The sequence below is a fragment of the Podarcis muralis genome, chromosome 7 (genome assembly GCF_964188315.1).
Source record: "Podarcis muralis chromosome 7, rPodMur119.hap1.1, whole genome shotgun sequence".
NCBI classification, from domain to species: domain Eukaryota; kingdom Metazoa; phylum Chordata; class Lepidosauria; order Squamata; family Lacertidae; genus Podarcis; species Podarcis muralis.
The window spans coordinates 82,189,513-82,209,368 of NC_135661.1; the positions used below are offsets into that span (position 1 = coordinate 82,189,513).

The following is a 19,856-nucleotide window of genomic DNA, read 5'->3' on the forward strand; positions in this document are numbered from 1 at the left end:
GTTGACTAAATTTGCTTTCACAGAGCTGCTGATCTCAATAAAATATACATAAAAGTTAACAGAGCCACAGAAGGGTTCAGAGCAGGCATGGCTGCGACCATCCTTTAAAGTTGTACAGATCATTTTTATTCTTTTTGTAAACCGCTCGCTGAGGTTTTACTACAATCAAGTGGCATAGAAATCTTGTTTGATGAAGAAATAAATTTGGACCAGGAGCTGAGCCCTGCTGTTGGACCCAACGGGACTGTCTAAACCTGCACAAGACCAGTTCCTGTGGGTTGTGCATTCATGCGAACGCAGGGTGCTCTCTGCATCAAGCAAATCCTTCCCAAATGTGTGAGTAGGGGACCAAGCCTTTCTAAGAAAATACAGTGGTACCTCGGGTTACATACGCTTCAGGTTACATATGCTTCAGGTTACAGACTCCGCTAACCCAGAAATATTACCTCGGGTTAAGAACTTTGCTTCAGGATGAGAACAGAAATCATGCTCCGGCAGCGTGGCGGCAGTAGGAGACCCCATTAGCTAAAGTGGTGCTTCAGGTTAAGAACAGTTTCAGGTTAAGAATGGACCTCCGGAATGAATTAAGTACGTAACCAGAGGTACCACTGTAATGGCGACCAGCAAGACCTAAACCATGGGTAGGCAAACTAAGGCCCGGGGGCCAGATCCAGCCCAATCACCTTCTAAATCTGGCCCACAGACGGTCCAGGAATCAGCGTGTTTCTAAATGAGTAGAATGTGTCCTTTTATTTAAAATGCATCTCTGGGTTATATGTGGGGCATAGGAATTCGTTCATTATTATTTTTTCCAAAATATAGCCCGCCCCCCCCAAGGTCTGAGGGACAGTGGACCAGCCCCCTGCTGAAAAAGTTTACTGCCCCCATCCTAAACCCTCCCCAAGAGGAAGCAAGCTGCGTGCCCGAATCTCCCAAAAAAGTGAAATCGACGGGATGATCTTCCCTCCTCTTGCCCAGATGTGATTCCACACATACATAATTTTATATGTATGCCGCCTTTCCACGGTTCAAACCATGCTCAAGGCAGCTTACAATATGAAAAAAAAAATCAGAACTACAACTTAACAAAAGTAGCCATGAACGATACGTGAGAAGTTAAACAGATACTCAACCAAACTGAACAATTTCCACATCAATCAAAATGAGATCTGTAATAAAGATACAAAAAACCCCAACAATAAATACTTCTAAGGCAAAGACAGGTCAAGATCCTGCACACACCTTTCCTTAAAGGGCGCGACCCATTCATCCCTGTGAGGTTCCCCATATAACGTGGGAAACCTCGGTAGTGCCAGCCAGACAGGTGCGCTTGCACCGGGTTGAGGTGGGACGGGAGAAGGCGGGGGTTCGGTAAACCGGGGGCGAAGCCCCGACTGGGCGGGGCCACCACTTCCCTCCTCCCCTCGAGGGGCGGCGCCAAAGGCGCACCGGGCGATTGCAGCAGTAGCAACGCGCAAGCTGCGGAGACGCAGCAGTTGTCGCCACGGAGCGCGAGGAGCCGCTTCTTCCCCTGAAAGAGACGGGACTGATTCTAAGGCTGAAGCCGATCCAGCGCCGGACGGACGGACGGACGCCCCGAGGAGCCAGAGCGGAGTCCCAGCCGGCGCTTGATCTGCTGCCCGGACCCTCCACCGCCCCATGGGCGCGCCTTGGAGTTCGTGCGCCTTCGCGAGCCTCCTCTTCTGCCTGCTCTCCGGTAAGCCCGGCGCCGTCTCCAGCCGCCCAATGCCCTCCCGCTTCCCTCGCTCTCCTCCCGGCTGGACTCTCCTTCGGCTGCCCTGGATCCGGAGTGCCAGGATCCGGTCTCCTTGGGGATTCCTCCTCCCCAGAAGCGCAGGTCTGCGCCTCCTCCAGCGCGGAGCGAACTCCCCGCACGCAGGTTCCTTCCCGGCGCCGCCGTCGCACCCTTTGCTTTCTCCCGATTCTGGCTGCTGGCGACCCTCCTCGCTCCGAATTCGATTTCTCCCTCCCGCCTCCGCCCCATGGCTCTCCCAAACCGCTTTCCTCCGCACCAGCCCAGTTGCCGGATAAAGTTTCTTTCTCCGCCCCCTCCCTCCCAAGATGGCGAGGCCCAGGGAACCTGTTTCTCTGGCTGGGCGCCCTGGGAAAGGCGGAGCGGGAGGAGACGCCCCGGAACACTTCCTCACCTGGCCGGAGCCGGCGGGGCGGGGTCGCAAGGTGGAGGGCTCTCTGCCTTGAGGATCCGCCAGCCCTACCACTCCCCCTTCCTCTGGGATCCTCCCTCGCCCCCTCCCCGCAGGAATCCGGAGAATTTCAGGGACGGTGGGGAAAGCGAGGACCAGCCTTCCTTCTGCGCCCCCAGTCTCTCTCCCAAGCTCTCCTCCAGCTATTCCACAGCTGCAGCGCCCCGGAATGTTTAGTCTCCCAAGGAATCCATGGCGCTTAGTATTCGGTGTGATCTTGGTTGATTTAGCTCTGTTAGCTTGTTTTCTTTTTATGCTTGGGGTGGGAATAGCGGGAACCTTTCCTGAGTTTCTGATGGGCAGATCTGAATGAGCTCCTTGGGGACTTGCACGCCTAATGTAACTGGTGGCATGATCATCACTGCAACCTGTAGATCTCACCCCTGAAATGATCAGTTGCCCAGATCTCCACCCAACCCTGGACTGTAATGTGTCTCTGGTAGGATCTGCTTGTGGCTAGTGTGCTATTTGTCAAATACAGACACACACACATACACACCAGCATAGCTCTGTTGCTTATTATTTTGTATCCAGCAGTGATGCCTGGAAGGAATTGCTGCGCGCTCCCTGCTGTTCTCTGGTCGCGATGAAAGGCTGCCTTGCGCAGCTTGGTGTAGCTGAGCTGAGCATCTGTGCAGGTAGTTGCTAGGGGGAAGTTCCCTTCTCACCTTCATAGGCTGCTTCTTGGAAGCAGCTTTGCGAAGGAACAGAGGACTCCCGTTTGCAAAGACAATTAAGAACTGCAATGTCTAGATGATAGATCACACGAGAAGGTACCATCTTCCTAACTCAGACCTCCACATCTAGCAGGGATTCAGCCAAGGGGCTTGCCAGCCACAGGACAAGATGGTGGGTTCCATCGCTTGTTGTTTGTCCTTGGCGCTTGGTGATTAGAGACGTGTCGCTTCCGAAAGAGGTCATAAGGAGTAAGATGATGTGGATCAGGCCACAGGGCCATCTTGTCCAGCATCCTGTGATCCCAGTGGCCCAGCAGATGCTGGTGGCAAACCCTTAAGCCGGACCTGAGCACAAGAGCACTGTTCTCTTTTATGGCTTCCGGCAGCTGGCATTCAGAAGCTTTACTGCCTTGGTCCCCCTGTTCCTAGCTGCTGTGACCGGAGTCCTTTGATGGAGAAGACGGTGCCTCAGGTGGTGCCTTGGATGCAGCAGGGATTGGGTTCAAGGGCCAGTGATGGAGGAAGGCCCTTCTCTGAGGAGCTTCTGCCAATCTTGAGGAGACAGTGGACAGCCTGAGCTGGCATAAGGCACCTTCTGATGTTCCATTGGCTTTTAAAACCCCGTTTCGTTTGGGGAACCTTGTCGACTGCCGATTCCTTGAGCATCGCAGAGGATTCCTCAGGTGCACAATTGGTTTGCAAGGGCAGAATACAAGCCCTCTTTTATTACCCCTGGACACAATATGTTGCTTTTCTGCGGCTGGATGAGGAAGATGGGCACAAATCACGGCTAAGGGAATTTTGTCTGCCGTGACGCATCTTCTCATTGAGGAGGAAGTTCCATGGAACGACCGCAGTCTGAAAAAAACGTGAGAAAAAGACGATGGGGCACTTCTGCATTTGTTTGTTAGGAGCTGCTGTCAGATGTTTAGGGCAGGCAGGGAGGTGGCTATTGCCATCATGGTTCCTGTGGGTGCAATGGTACCCTTGAGATCTTCTCCTGGCACCCACAAAGCCTCTGAACCGCCCCCCCCCCCGCCGCCTTGTGATGAGATGCCAAGCTGGGTTACCCTTTTCTACCTTGAGGAAAAAGGAAGGCTTGGAAAATGCATAGCATTCTGGAGCAGGAAGCTGGAAGAGGGAATTTCTTCCCTACTTCCTCTTTCAGCTCTATGTGCTTTTTCAAGACTGGTTGGATTAGTTGTGCTGAATCTAGCTTTTTATCTTTATCCCTTGGAAAAGCAGAGAAGCGGGCATGTGAACATGCTCTTTCTGTCCCTCTTGGGGAACAGCATCCAGAGGAGGAGAGGAGACAAATGACCTACAGCACTTGCTCAAAAATCCAGACTTCCTCATGGGCCCAAAAAGCCCAGCTAAACAAATATTTCAATGGTGTCAAAAGAGGACTGGACATGAGTTCATGAGCAGAAGGCCATCAATGGCTACTAGCCATAATGGCTATACTCTGCCTTCAAGATTGCTTCTGAAGACCAGTTGCTGGAGTGGACGCGGGTGGCGCTGTGGGTTAAACCACAGAGCCTAGGACTTGCCGATCAGAAGGTCGGCGGTTCGAATCCCCACGACGGGGTGAGCTCCCGTTGCTCGGTCCCTGCTCCTGCCATCCTAGCAGTTCGAAAGCACATCAGAGTGCAAGTAGATAAATAGGTACCGCTCTGGCGGGAAGGTAAAGGGGTGTTTCCGTGCGCTGCTCTGGTTCGCCGGAAGCGGCTTAGTCATGCTGGCCACATGACCTGGAAGCTGTACGCCGGCTCCCTCGGCCAATAAAGTGAGATGAGCGCCGCAACCCCAGAGTCTGTCATGACTGGACCTAATGCTCAGGGGTCCCTTTACCTTTACAGGAGGGGAGAGGGCTCATGTGCTCTGGTCTTGCTTGCTGGTTTCCTATTCTGGGTGTGAGAACAGAGTGCTGGACTAGATGGGCCATTGGCCTGATCCAGTAGCCTCTTCTTATGTTCAAATGTTCTAAGTTCCTGGGCGACCTCAGTTTCCCTTTGTTACTCTGTGGCCTGATCTATTACCAGTATGGCTGACCTATTGCCATGCTTTTTCGGGGATTTATACAGCAATCCATCTTTCCACATTCTTTGAGTGGGTCAGAACGAAATACAGTGGTACCTCGCAAGACGAATGCCTCGCAAGACAAAAAACTCGCTAGACAAAAGGGTTTTTTGTTTTTTGAGCTGCTTCGCAAGACGATGTCTTGCAAGTTTGTTTCCTTTTTCTTAACACCGTTAATACAGTTGCGACTTGACTTCGAGGAGCAACTCATAGAACGCGGTGTGGTAGCCTTTTTTGAGGTTTTTAAAGACTTTGGTGATTTTTGAAGCTTTTCCAAAACTTTCCCGACACCGTGCTTCGCAAGACGAAAAAAATCGCACTCTATTAGATAAAATAACGCAACCATCATGCAAAAGTGACAACAATCCATAGAAAAGTGTTGTTTGCATAGAGGCAGCGTGAAATGGTTCACAATCCTGATATAAAACAGTTAAAAAGCCGGGATGATAGCTGGGTAATGTTAACCCTTTCAGTAGGTGCATTATTGTAGGATTTTGGGGGATGAACTGTTGTTTGGCTGTTGGCCATGCCAGTGTTTCAAGCCTCTGGTTGTTGTTTTTTAAGGATCAATGCCCTGACCATTGTGTATTGGGTATTGAATGTGTTTCTCTGTGGAAAACTTTTCCTTTGCCCACAATTCCGTTGTACCATTTTGTTAGGTAGTGTTAGGTTTGGTTTTTAAAACAGGTAACTTAAATTGCCCAGAAAAAGGCCCAGTTCAAAACCATTCATTTAAACTAGCTTTCTCATCTTCTGATTCAGGCATACCCTGGGCAAGCATGCATATTAATTGGTTGCTATAACAAATAAAACCTATGTGCTTATGAAGCACACAAGAAATTTCTATATTTATGCAGAGGCATATTCCAAATCCTGGAGTCATGCAGCTCACATCTTTTGTGCTGTGCATGTATATGCAATTGCTTAGAAGTGCAGTTGTGAATTAACAGTATCTGCTTTGAGTTTTCTGTGCGCATATAAGGATACTAAGCGACATCATTTCCTTGAAAATCGTTCTGCTTATCTTTGGGCCATGGAAATTAAATGTCCATTCATTTCTGGCTGGCAATCTGAAATCATAATTTGGACAAAAATAAACACAATATATCATTTCAGAGTACTTCATGCTTTCCCCACCAATTTGTTTCCCACAGAAAAGCAGGCTTTCCTCTCGGTATGTTGAGTCATGGTTTCAACGTGTAGATTATGTAGTTCTGCTTGTAAGCCCCATTGAGTTCAATGGGACTTACTCGCAGGAAAGTATAAATAAGATGCACCCTGTGTTGATATGGATGCTCCATGAATTAACAGCCAGGGTTATTTTATAGCAGGGACAGATCTTCTATTCCATGGGTAGGCAAACTAAGGCCCGGGGGCTGGATCCGGCCCAATCGCCTTCTAAATCCAGCCCGCAAGTGGTCCAGGAATCAGCGTGTTTTTACATGAGTAGAATGTGCCCTTTTATTTAAAATGCATCTCTGGGTTATTTGTGGGGCATACGAATTCGTTCATTATTATTTTTTCCAAAAAATAGTCCGGCCCCCCACAAGGTCTGAGGGACAGTGGACCGGCCCCCTGCTGAAAAAGTTTGTTGGCCCCTGTTCTATTTCTTTGGCGATCCCTCTTAAGATTGTCTTCCATGAACGTGGCATTAACGGTGTGTCCGTAAGTGACTGTGGAGGCCAATTCAGCGTCCACACGTCCTTCCACAGTGGGCACATAGGTTTCTGGGCAGAAGTTAGTCACAATGAGGGGTTTGCCAAATATGCCTTCCTTTTGGGTCGTTTCTCTCTGAGTTTGTGCTTCTTCAAAGTCCATGACGCCTTTGGTAAAGGCTATTTTCCAATTGGAGCGCTCGCAGGGACAGATAGAGAGATATTAATGGAAACATAACCGACGTTCTGTTTTCCAGAGATCTGATTTGAAATTTTAAAACCCGGCTTCAATCAGTTTTAAGTAGGGATTTGAATCTGCGTTTCCCTGTTCTTCTAAGCTGACTTCACTTAACCGCACCAGCTCTCCTACCTCTGAGGAAAGTAATAAATTTGCAGGCTGTGATGTAGACTTCCCTTTTCTCATTTCTCCCAAGTGCCCAAATACGTTGATTTGTGAGGTGGCGAGCATTTTCTGCTCGAGACATGCCACTTCCCGCTATCATCTGTGGATGAGGTACTTTTGGGACTATGTGGGATCTACCCACAAACCAGCATGTGTCATATGAATGCAAACTTGGCTACTGGGTTTTTTGGGGGGGGTGTGTGTGTTATTTTTTGGAGGCTTTCTGGAGCTTGAGGCTCTTTCTCCACATCAAGATGCGCTTGGTTTGAGAGCACAGTTGTTATTTAGCAATTGTGTTTGTTGTGGGACATCCGGTGTGTCTGTACACGCCTTCCCTTGATGCTGAACTTGGGGTGGTAATCATGAGGTAATTGGTGAGGTAATCATGAGGTATTATTTGCCTTCCCTTTCCAAAGGCGAAGGAGTCTCCTCAGGTTCTTCTGGAACCTTCCGGGAGGAAGGCCTTCGGTCCCCCCCCCCCCGAAACAATACCCTATTTCCGCAGGTGGAAAACCCTCTGGTTGTTTTTAAGTTGGCAAAACTTGACAAAAGATCCTGATGCGGCTGCCCGTAAATAACAGCCTTCATTTCACCTGCCCGGCCCCTTGAGGAAACATTTACCTTTGCCTACGCCTTAGAAAGTGACGTGTCTGATAGTCATCACTCTGTTTTATGTTTTAGTGCCAAGCAGTGCTGCATCAAACAGTGACCATCGCTCTGGAGACTTTTCTCCTACACTTGTATACCTTTTTTTTGACTCTGGACTGGGGGCATCTGCACTATACATTTAAAGCAGTATGATACCACTTTAACAGCCATGGTTTCCCCCAGAGAATCCTGGGGTGCCATTATGGGTGCCGAGAGTTGTTGTGGGACACCTTATTCCCCTCTCAGGGCTACAATTTCCCCAAGGTCCCTGGAGTGAGGCATTCAGACACTCTGGGAATTGTAGCTCAGGGTGAGGAAGAGCGGTCTCCTAACAACTCTAAATGAGGGACGCGGGTGGCGCTGTGGGTAAAAGCCTCAGCGCCTAGGACTTGCCGATCAAAAGGTTGGCGGTTCAAATCCCCGCGGCGGGGTGCGCTCCCGTTGTTCGGTCCCAGCGCCTGCCAACCTAGCAGTTCGAAAGCACCCCCAGGTGCAAGTAGATAAATAGGGACCGCTTACTAGCGGGAAGGTAAACGGCGTTTCCGTGTGCGGCTCTGGCTCGCCAGAGCAGCGATGTCACGCTGGCCACATGACCCGGAAGTGTCTCCGGACAGCGCTGGCCCCCGGCCTCTTGAGTGAAATGGGTGCACAACCCTAGAGTCTGTCAAGACTGGCCCGTACGGGCAGGGGTACCTTTACCTTTTAACAACTCTAAGAACCTTTAGCAAACTACAGTTCCCAGGTTTCTTTGAGGGAAGCCATGACTGTAAAAGCAGTGTAATAGTGCTGGACCATAGTGCTGGAAGTGAGAGCTGGACCATAAAGAAGGCTGATCGCCGAAGAATTGATGCTTTTGAACTATGGTGCTGGAGGAGACTCTTGAGAGTCCCATGGACTGCAAGAAGATCAAACCTATCGCTTCTGAAGGAAATTAGCCCTGAGTGCTCACAGGAAGGACAGATCATGAAGCTGAGGCTCCAAGACTTTGGCCACCTCATGAGAAGAGAAGACTCCCTGGAAAAGACCCTGATGTTGGGAAAGATGGAGGGCACAAGGAGAAGGGGACGACAGAGGACAAGATGGTTGGACAGTGTTCTCGAAGCTACCAGCATGAGTTTGACCAAACTGCGGGAGGCAGTGGAAGACAGGAGTGCCTGGCGTGCTCTGGTCCATGGGGTCACGAAGAGTCGACATGACTAAACGACTAAACAACAACAGTGCTCTAAATGTACAGTGCAGAGAAGGCCTCATATGCACATGCTTTTTATCTCCGGCTCACTTCAGCTGCTCTGAAGTGAATTTGCTCCAGCGTCTTCTGATGGAGGAGCGTCTTTCTGAGGGAGGACTGAGGCCTATTTCAAAGCTTTCCAAAAGGGGCACTCTGTGCTCGGTACTTTCCCCTCAGTTCCTCTCCCCCAAAGAGCTTGATTTTTTACCGGAGAGGGGAACGCACTCTGCGCATGCTCAGAGGGTCTGAGTTAACAGAAGCTGTAACAGTCAAATGATAGCAATCCTATTGACAAGTACAAAAACGTAAACTGAGGGGGAAGGGCAGGCTTAAACTGGTGGGCTCCTTCCACAAAGGGGAATCAAAAGTTGTAGTAGTAACTATTGTACAATTATAGTGCTATTGTAGAGGTATTTCTATAGCATCTTCAAGAGCCCTTCTAATCCCAGGAGACTCCTCCACAACAAGGCAAGCTTATAAAACTGTAAGACCAAAGAAGTGGAAATGCTTATTCCTTGAGCATTACCAGCTGGCTTTGTGTGTGCGTGTGTGAAAACTGTTGTGTGTGTACACAAAGGCGTCACCAATGTGCTTAGCTCACATACAGGGGTAATTCCAAATGCCCGTCATCTAATGGGTGTATAAAAAAGATATGCCTGTTTCCTGTTCCTCACTTCCCCACCCCGCTGCCCCGGCCCAGCAGTAAAACAGTTCGTGGCAACTTTTTACAGGGTCTGTGTCCTTGCAAGTGTGCCGTGGACCCCTTTATGCAGTTTGGGTTAAATTTTTAAAATATGCAGGGCCGAGCAGACAGGGCACAAGCCGTTCTAGTTTGGGTTTTAAGCCTCTCAAGTCCTGCAAAACAGCAGCAGCACACCGTTGCATCTGTCCAAGGCTGCTGGTATAGGAATTGGGGCTTCTTTTTCTGGCTCTGTTCAAAACTGTTTTCCCCAGCACCCTTACTTAGGGTGGCATGCATATATTGGTAGCTTGGAGTAGGCGCCGCCAGGCATCAAAGACATGCACCTTCTGCTAATGTGTACAGAAGCCTGGCCCCCTAGGAAGGAACCTTATCCCTTCATTCTGCACAATAAGGTCCTTATGTCCCATGAATTCGCAGCCTTCCATTTTGACTGCAGTCCTGTCTGCGCTCGGTATCTTGAGTTTGCTGCCGGAGGGGTGCAGACCTTTGAAATTGTGGTGGGGAGTGTCTCAATTACTACTTGGCTATGAACTTCCGTTGGATAAAAGGCCATTCTTTCAACCTGGAAGGGTTTGAGAGCAAACGGAGACAGGTGGGACTTGCAACAGGTTATTATTTATTTATTATATTTGCATTAGCAGCCCTTCAGCCGCAGATCTCGACATAAAAAGGCAACATAAAGGCACAAAGTGCGTGATTAACAACAACAAACCCACAAACACATTTAAAAGGGGGTGGTGGTATAAGATATTAGTCAGCCAAAGGCCCGGTTGAAGAGGAAGGATCTATAACGAAGGCACCAGGCAAGCCTCTCTGGGGTGAGCATTCTGCAAACGGGGAGCCACTGCAGAAAAGGCCCCGTTCTTGTGTTGCCACCCTCTGGGCCTCTCGTGGAGGAGGCACACGAGGGAGGGCCTGGGTTGGTTCATATGGGGAGAGGCAGTCCTGGAGGTATTGTGGTCCTGAGTCACTGAAAGCTTTAGAGGTCCAAACCATCTCTTTGAAACTAATGGGCAGCTGCTACAGCCAAAATAGGTGCCATATGCTCAAGCCGCCCCATCCCAAACCAGGTTGCTTCTGGGCCCTCCTCAAGTCATGCCTTCCTCTAGGGTGCTGAGCCGTAAGGAATTGAAGCAGGGCATTCTGCTTCTCGCAACCCTTTTCTGTTTTATTTTCCCAGCTCATGGCCAACATGCCATAGCTGCCAGAGCATACTCCATCTTCAGTGGACTGTGTTATTGCCTCTGTGTTTTTCTTTTTTGAAAGTTTTTTTTTTGGGGGGCAGGGTGGTGGTGGGGCGCTACTTCAAATCTCAGAGCTCTCCCGATCACTCTCCTATTTTGGCTACAGTCCAGGCTGTACTCCATATTTTGCGTTTGCTGTTAGTGTTAAGGAAGTGCAGTTGTGTGTCAGAGTATTGCAACATATTTCAGACTAAATAACTTCTAGTAGTTCCTGTTATTTGGCGGGGAGAGGTCAGCAGTAAAAGTATGTGTGCAAAATTCACCTGTGACGAAGAAGTAGATTTCCCAAATGGGGTGGGGGTGGGTGTACGTGCGCACGCGTATACACACACACACACACACACACACACACACACAAACTTGCAAAGCACAGTGCTACTCGGTGAGGCTTTGGGTTCAGTGTTTTTCACTTTGTTCCCGCATTTTTCCTCTTCCTGCTCTTGAAAACTGGCATATGTGTGTGGGTGAGGTGACCTGGCATTTGGACTTGAAATGTAGAAATAGTGTCCTGCACGTTGCACACCAAACGTCACTCCTGTGTTGCAGTATTCAGTGGAGATGCCATCCTTCTAACAGAGACATTTTAAGCCAAAGGCATCACTTTGCTTACATGGTGAAAATGGACCATTGTTGTTGTTGTTTAGTCGTTTAATCGTGTCCGACTCTTCATGACCCCATGGACCAGAGCGCGCCAGGCACTCCTGTCTTCCACTGCCCCCCGCAGCTTGGTCAAACTCATGCTGGTAGCTTCGAGAACACTATCCAGCCATCTCGTCCTCTGTCGTCCCCCCACCTCTGTCTTTCGCAACATCAGGGTCTTTTCCAGGGAGTCTTCTCTTCTCATGAGGTGGCCAAAGTATTGGAGCGTTGAACTTGGGACTTTTTGCATGTAAGACACATGGATGCTCTTCCTCTGTGCTAGCCCTTCCCCGAGTTCTCCAATGATGCTATACAGCGGCCCCATTCACACATTCTTTTAAAGCACTATGATGCCACTTATGGCTTCCACCAGAGGATTCTGGGATCTGTAGTTCGTTAAAGGGTCTGAGAGTTGATAGGAGACCCCTCCCCCCTATTCCCCTCTCAGAGCTACAGTTCCCAGAGTGGGTTTAACTATTGGGTCCCTCTTAAGTCTGGGAATTGTAGCTCTGGGAGGGGAACTGGGGCCTCCTGACACCTCTCAGCACCTTGGACAAACTATAGTTCCCAGGGTTCTTTGGAGGGATAGCATGGTGTGCGTGTGGCCCTAGTGAGGCCCAAGCAGACCAGTTCCTGATTGGTTTGTTCTAACCCATCTTGTTCCTTCGCAACAATGGAGGGGAAGACTTGCATGATGAAGCTAATGGCACCTCTTTACTAGACTTGTGTGCCTCTTAAGCTGGGCAGAGACGCTGCTTTGCTTTGTAATTAAGTTAAAACTTTGAACCATGTGCATCATTCGCCTTCCTCCTCTCGTGTTGCAGAGAGCATCTTTTAATCACATACATGCGCCCTCCTATAAATGCTCAAAACTATGACTGATGCAGAATTCACTTTGCTGTCTCTCTTCCCCCCCGCAGTGCTGCGAGCTCACTCACAACACCCCCCCCCCGCCCGCCCCCAGATAGGTCTGAAAATAATATTTCCCCTCTTTGCTCCCATCCCCCACCCATTTCTTCCTCCCTCTCCTTCCCTCCCTTGTCTGCCCAAGAGCCAGAACTCATCATTAGCATGAGAAAAGCCGTCTGCAAGCCATGTCCCTGCAGCAAGGACGGGGTTAACCCTCTCCTGCCCCTGCTGAGTTGAGGCTTGCTGCTCACCCTGGGGAGAGTGCTGGTGGGGGTGGTGGCTTTGGGGAGGATTTTTTATTTTAGAAGCCCGGTTGGCACCCACAGGGTGATTCTGCCCTCTCTCTGCCCTTGCCCACACCTCAACATCCCCACACCCTTGTGTTTCTTGAATCCGCTCTCTCCTGCTTGTTGACTCACCCTTGCCCCAACGAGCCACGATATCTTGGCAGGCTTCTTTACGTATCTAACCCTCCTATGCACAAGAGTCTCAGTATGCCAGGACGTGGCTGGCGTGTTGTGCTGTGCAGCTTTGTGCATGAAATTTAGCAAGAGAGCTTCGTCTTCTGTGTCCCCGTGGCTACCCAGAGGTTTTTTGGATATGCAGCCACCTTGGATAAACGTGCCGGGAACCTCCTTTAAAGCACATTTGGAGCACTAATTTAGCAGTCACGGCGTCCCCCTCCGCACAAAGAATCCCGGGAACTGTAGTTTCCCCCCTCACACAGGACACTTAACAAACTACAGCTCCCAGCTTCCTTTTTTTGGCGGGGAATACTTTGAATGTGCAGTGGTACCTTGGGTTACATACGCTTCAGGTTACAGACTCCGCTAACCCAGAAATAGTACCTCGGGTTAAGAACTTTGCTTCAGGATGAGAACAGAAATCGTGCTCCAGCGGCGCGGCGACAGCAGGAGGCCCCATTAGCTAAAGTGGTGCTTCAGGTTAAGAACAGTTTCAGGTTAAGAACGGACCTCCGGAACGAATTAAGTACTTAACCCGAGGTAACACTGTATTCTGTAGATGTGGCTTCAGTGATTTTTAACCTGCGCATAGGAATGGCGGCATTGACTTTCCTGGTTTTCCGAACCTTACTTTGGGGATGTGGCAGGGGGGAGGACACACCTGGGACGTTTTGAAAGTATAGCTAGGGCTGCCATATGTCTGGAATTTTTGGGGGACATTACTGGGATTTCAAAGGCAGAATTGACGTCCAGGGGGAATTTCCGCTTTGTCAAACGAAAAAACAGCTCAACAATTTTGGGGGTTTCCTAGAAAAACTCAGCAACTGCCAGGGTGTCCTGGTTTTTACTTTTTGAAATAGGGCAGCCCTAGGTAAAGCAGATCCTCTGGCACTGAACTGCAGCCCCTGTTCAGGTTTGGTGAGGGTCTCCACCTGTCGGTGTCCATTCTGCAGATGTTGCAGCTGCTGTTGTTGCAAAGGAGGCCACCAATTCACTCTGTACACGCCTGAGAGCACCCTCTTTATTTGTTCACATAGCCTCAATATGTCGGGACTTCCAGGACAGGTGCCTGTCGATGAGTTCAGGCTGGGATCCAACCCAGTCAGCCTTGTTCCAGCCCATCTCTTTGTGAGGCTGGGAGACAGACAAATGAGTTGTGTCAATTTTGTCCCAGGAGCCAAGCCGGCAGCGTCCGGCTCCCTATTGCTATGGCAACTGGAGGCTTTCTCGTTCGCCTTCTCCTTCCATACTTCTCTGTGAGGCAGAGACAAGCTCTTTTCTTCATCTTCTAGCAGACCTACAGGGGATCTGAACACCCTGTGAGGTCTTCACGGGCGGACCCTGTTTTGGATGAAGGATATAAGATGCAATTATTATTATTATTATTACAGTGGTACCTCGCAAGACGAATGCCTCGCAAGACAAAAAACTCGCTAGATGAAAGGGTTTTTGGTTTTTTGAGTTGCTTCCCAAGACGATTTTCCCTATGGGCTTGCTTCGCAAGATGGAAACGTCTTGCAAGTTTGTTTCCTTTTTCTTAACACCATTAATACAGTTGCGACTTGACTTCGAGGAGCAACTCATAGCACGCGGTGTGGTAGCCTTTTTTGAGGTTTTTGAAGACTTTGGTGATTTTTGAAGCTTTTCCAAAACTTTCCCGACACCGTGCTTCGCAAGACGAAAAAAATCGCAAGGCGACAAAACTCGCGGAACGAATTAATTTCGTCTTGCGAGGCACCACTGTATTATTATTATTATTATTATTATTATTATTATTATTACAATTATATCCCACCTTTCATACAAGGAGCTCAAGGTAGCATATATGCCCCCCCCCCCATTTTAACTTCACAACAACCCTGTCAGGTAGCCTAGGAAAATCCAGAGCTATTACCCCCAGAATGTGTGTGTTTTTACATTCAAGGCATTAGTGGATGCTGAAGAAAGCCCCAAGCCAATTCTTGACACAGATATGATGCTGTTGATTGATTCACCTTGCTTCCTTCTCTCTCTCTCCTCTCCCCCCACTTATTTTTACTTTTTGTGCTGTGCTAAGTGATTGTGTAGCCTCCACAGAATTGGGCGAAGTACCAAGCTACACATAAATTTGCTGCGTATGAAGGACACAGGTGCCGCTGTGGGTTAAACCACAGCGTTTCCATGCGCTGCTCTGGTTCGCCAGAAGTGGCTTAGTCATGCTGGCCACATGACCCGGAAGCTGTACGCTGGCTCGGCTTCCTTGGCCAATAAAACGAGTTGAGCGCTGCAACCCCAGAGTCTGTCACAACTGGACCTAATGGTCAGGGGTCCCTTTACCTTTACCTAAGTGATTGTGTAGCCTCCACAGAATTGGGCAAAGTACCAAGCTACACATAAATTTGCTGCGTATGAAGGAACCCCGCAATTTCCAGGAAGGATTATTATCTCCAGGTGTTTTTTTGGGGGCTCCAACTTCCACCAGCCCCAGCCACCATGGCAAACGGTCAGGAATGATTGTAGTCCACCATTTATCTGGAGGGGCAGCCCTGGTTGGCTTATCCTTGATTGGCCCATCCCTGATCAAGGGTAGCTGTTGCAGGTTAGCCATCTTGGGAAGAAGTTGGGAAAGTGGGGTTCGGGGGTGGCTATGCTTGCTGACCCATCTGTAAGCCAGGCAGTGTCCAGAGGTTTTCTGTTGTTCCAGGTTTCGTAGTTCCCTGAACAGGCCTTTCTCCCACATATGGAAAAATGTGTGAGCTCACTGGGATGTGTTTGCTAGGGGGTCCTTAGCCAACCCATCCATTGATCCTCACATGCTTGAGATTTTGGGCCAATGCACCTGACGTCTTTGCTTGCTTTCCTTTGCTCTGTTCTTTGCTTATTTAGCATGCTTTGGCCTTGCTGGGAACCAGACTGCCATTGGCTTTCCTCTTTCTTCCAGCTGTGATCGGGGGGGGGGGGATATGTGGTGTCAAGCCTAGACTTGAATGTAAACTGGCATCCCAAGATGTGGGGGAGCCCCCCCCCCGACCTGTGTATGGTGGTACCTTGGGTTAAGAACTTAATTTGTTCTGGAGGTCCGTTTCTAACCTGAAACTGTTCTTAACCTAACTTTAGCTAATGGGGCCGCTACACTGCTGCCGCATGATTTCTGTTCTCATCCTGAAGCAAAGTTCTTAACCCGAGGTACTGTTTCTGGGTTAGCGGAGTCTGTAACCTGAAGCGACTGTAACCCGAGGTGCCACTGTATTCAGTTCTTTCTGGTGCAGAGGTTCAGATTATCTGTGCTCCACAGGGCCGTCTTACCCATAGGTGCTAGGGGTGCGGGGAACCTGGGCGCCAGACTCTCAGGAGCACCAGGCCGAGAGTCCAGGGCTGAGATTTGGAGTCCGGGGATTGGGAAGAACTGACAACCAGTTCTGATTGGAGCAGAGCCCATCGGAGCGCCGCAGCTCTTCTGCTGTGGGCAGTGGCGTAGCGTGGGTTGTCAGCACTCGGGGCAAGGCAAGTAATTTGCGCCCCCTAACCTGTGGATTTTAGGTAGGGGCAGAGAGCTGCGAGTGCGAGCGCGCCCCCCCCCCAGATCTTGCGCCCGGTGCGGCCGGCCCCCCCTGCACCCCCCACGCTACGCCACTGGCTGTGGGCAAGCAAGGCGCTGAGGCAGCCGGCCGGCTCCGCCCTCCTGCGCGCCTGGGATTGGCGGGCCGTCGAGAGGCCCGTCCAGCACACGATGCTCACATGAGGCACCCGGCTTCATTAAGCCGCTGGCTCGGGCTCGACTGTTGTTACGCTGGGCTCTGCTTGCCCCACCCCCCAGTTGCCCCGGCCCCAGCCTTGCTCTGCTGCCGCCGCCTCGGGCTCCTCTGTTGCTGGTGAGGCAGCCAGCCAGGCCAGCTCTGCTGTGCATGTCTCTCTGGCCCACCCTAAAAAAAAAGTCAAGAACTTTGTGGTTCCCCCTCTAAAGAAAAGTCGACAACTCTGGGCAACGGGGGTGGGGTGGGCGCTGGGCGGATATTTGCACCCTAGCGCCACATATGCTTAAGACGTCCCTGGTGATCTATCTGGAGTGACCAGTTTGGCATGCCTGTATGTGTATTCTTCAGTTTAAACAAGACCAGAGACATCTCTTTCCTCTGTCTACCCCATTACCAACAGACCTTAATGAAACTTGTGCTTATTCCTCCTTCACTGGCCTTCCCCTCAACTCTTCCCCTTCGCCACTGTTTTGCTTTTTCCACAAACCAAGCTTAATCCCAGCTCAGGCCATGGCTTTCTTTCAACTGCAGATAACATTCCTGAGCCAGTCTTCCATTTCTGTTTGATGGGCTCTGAGATATAAACAGAGGTGCGGCTCCAGTTGTCAGGGCTGACAAGAAGCAAGAAGGGAGGCTTTGGCTGAGTCCTGGAACGACTGTGTTCTGGCTGTGACTACAGAAGCCAGGCTTTTGCAGTAGAGACAAGAAGTGGGTTCGAGACTTCTGGATAACCAGACCACAGTGTCATCCTAATTTATGGGGAATTTATCTCTGCATTCCTTGCGGCAGTGCTGTTTGGAATTGGCTGGCCGTTGGGAAACACCAGGACTCGCCATGAGTGGCTGGTTAGACAAAATATGGGACATGGCTTTATCTGAACGTATATAGCATTATCAGCACAGTCATACCTTGGGTTACAGATGCTTCAGGTTGTGTTTTTTTGGGTTACGGACCCGCCAAAACCTGGAAGTACCAGAACGGGTTACTTCTGGGTTTTGGCGGTCGCGCATGCACAGAAGCGCTAAATCATGCTTTGCACATGCGCAGAAGCACTGAATTGCAACCTGCGCAGACGCGGCGCTGCTGGTTGTGAACACGCCTCCCGCATGGATCACATTCGCAACCCAAGTGTCCACTGTATTGCGTACTTAGAGGAACTGCTAAAACAGTCAATTGTGAAAGCATATGGAGGACTTTTCTGTTGACCATAACTAGGGGTGGAATCCTGATACGTCCACCACTGACTCAGATGTTTTTATGAAGAGGTTGTATGTAGGCACTGCCCTTTTTAATTTTCCACTGAAATACTGCAAGGGCCCAAACGACACGATGATTTTCAATATAAATTTATTTATTGTATGAGACTGATATGTTGATTTTATGTAGCCCAAAGAGTCTTGTTTAGTTAACATGTTTTCCCTGCCCGAAAACAAAAAACCATCTGCATCTGCCCTAGTTTAGGAATCAGGACTTGACTCTCACACTTCTACACAGCAAGCTGGCTTGCAAGGTTGAAAAAGTCCTCAAAGCAGAGAGAGCTTGGGGGGGGGGGGGCTCCAAATATCCACTTCCTCGTATCACTTGCACATTTGCAGATGCTTTATGCAGCAAAGCAACACCTTAAAAAGCATAAAACTGCTATTAGTGGGTCAGGTGCAAGTAATCTTCAGCCCAGGTCAGGTGCAACTAATCTTTAAGATGGGAGAGCATGTTTTGAGCTGAGCAGGGGCTGAAAAGCCAGGAGCATTGGCCCTCACTGCTAGTTCAGCAGAGGCTCTTCTGATTCCCTTCTCCAGCAATGGGGGTTCTGTAAGAATCCTCCCTCTGTGTACCTGAGCTGCACATTTGTATGCGTGAGCAAATGCAGACAGGGATGGAGGCCTCTGTTTATGCTGGAGAAGAGGGGCTTACAGAGCCCTGTGTGCTTGTGTAGGAGAAAGTTGCTATGGTGCATGAAAAGGAACGGGAAAGTCACCCGAGGGCCCATCTGCTCAGTTCCTGTGAACTGGATTGCCGGCTCTACCATTAGGCAGAGTGGAGTGGCCACTTGACACTGCGGGGGGATGGCAAGGAGAGCAGCAAGATGTGTAAGGACAGAGCGGTTTGTATCACATGGCCTGCCCTGTACCTCTTGCCTTCAGGTGCCATGGAGGATGCTATCCTATCACCAGTCTTGGAAGTAAGATTCAGTCTGAACTTCCTTTCACCTACGTCCAGTTTGAGATGATGAGGCCATTGAGAGGTTTGTGGAAGGTTCTATGCTTGGAGGCCTTCATGCCTGGAACTGAACTCTCCTCTTCAGGAATGTCATTGCCATTATCCTTTTGTAAAGGTAAAGGTAAAGGAACCCCTGACCATTAGGTCCAGTCGTGACTGACTCTGGGGTTGCGGTGCTCATCTCGCTTTATTGGCCGAGGGAGCCGGCGTACAGCTTCCGGGTCATGTGGCCAGCATGACTAAGCCGCTTCTGGCGAACCAGAGCAGCGCACGGAAACACCGTTTACCTTCCCACCGGAGCAGTACCTACTTATCTATTTGCAGTTTGACGTGCTTTCGAACTGCTAGGTTGGCAGGAGCAGGGACCGAGCAACGGGAGCTCATCCCGTCGCAGGGATTCGAACCGCTGACCTTCTGATCGGCAAGTGCTAGGCTCTGTGGTTTAACCCACAGTGCCACCCGCGTCCTATCCTTTTGTACTGAGATGTTAAGGAATGGTAGAAAACGGACCTCTCCACACCCCTTCCCAGTTGTCTCTGTCTTTATGCAGCCAGCCGCTCCTCCCTGTACAAAGTGTGTGGAGGTGAAATGACTGCTTTGCAATTTCTTGAGTCCCTACACAGCAGATGACTTAGCTGATGGGGCAACTGGGCTTCCTATTCTGTTCTCAGTAGAGGTTATTGTGTTCCGAGTTCCTTGCTGGAAAAGGTGGAAATGCTGCTGCTTCATTCCTCCTAAGCTTTGCTCCTGTTTGCCCACAACTTTCAGACTTTGCCGGGTGGAAGAGGAGGGGAGGGGTGGTTGAAAGAGCAGAATACAAAGGACAGAGAAGGAGCTGGCTGCTCCATAGCGAGAGCTGAAAAGATGAGCTGTGAAGCGCTGTCTCTGCTTGTCGAAATCTCCCCGTGGACTCTGCATTGCCTTGGGCCCAGTGGGATTAGGAGAAGAGTAATCTTAATGGACGTGGATGAGCTAAGCTTCCTTTCCATTCCACACACTCCCTGCACTGAGCTAATGCTTGCTCCTCTTGG

The 19,856-nt window shown here is 50.0% G+C and overlaps 1 protein-coding gene across 3 annotated transcripts in view; it reads left to right on the forward strand.

The window, feature by feature from the left end:
* Positions 1-1,432: 1,432 nt before the first annotated feature.
* NECTIN2 (nectin cell adhesion molecule 2) overlaps positions 1,433-19,856 on the forward strand; it is a 99,908-nt gene continuing 81,484 nt past the window's right edge. The window contains exon 1 of one of the 3 annotated variants that reach the window (XM_028742225.2): positions 1,433-1,717. In XM_028742225.2, the coding sequence (XP_028598058.2) occupies positions 1,660-1,717 (58 nt within the window). In that variant the 5' untranslated portion in view covers positions 1,433-1,659. The remainder of the gene's footprint in view (positions 1,718-19,856) is intronic. The other 2 variants (XM_028742228.2, XM_028742226.2) reach the window with 2 other exon arrangements.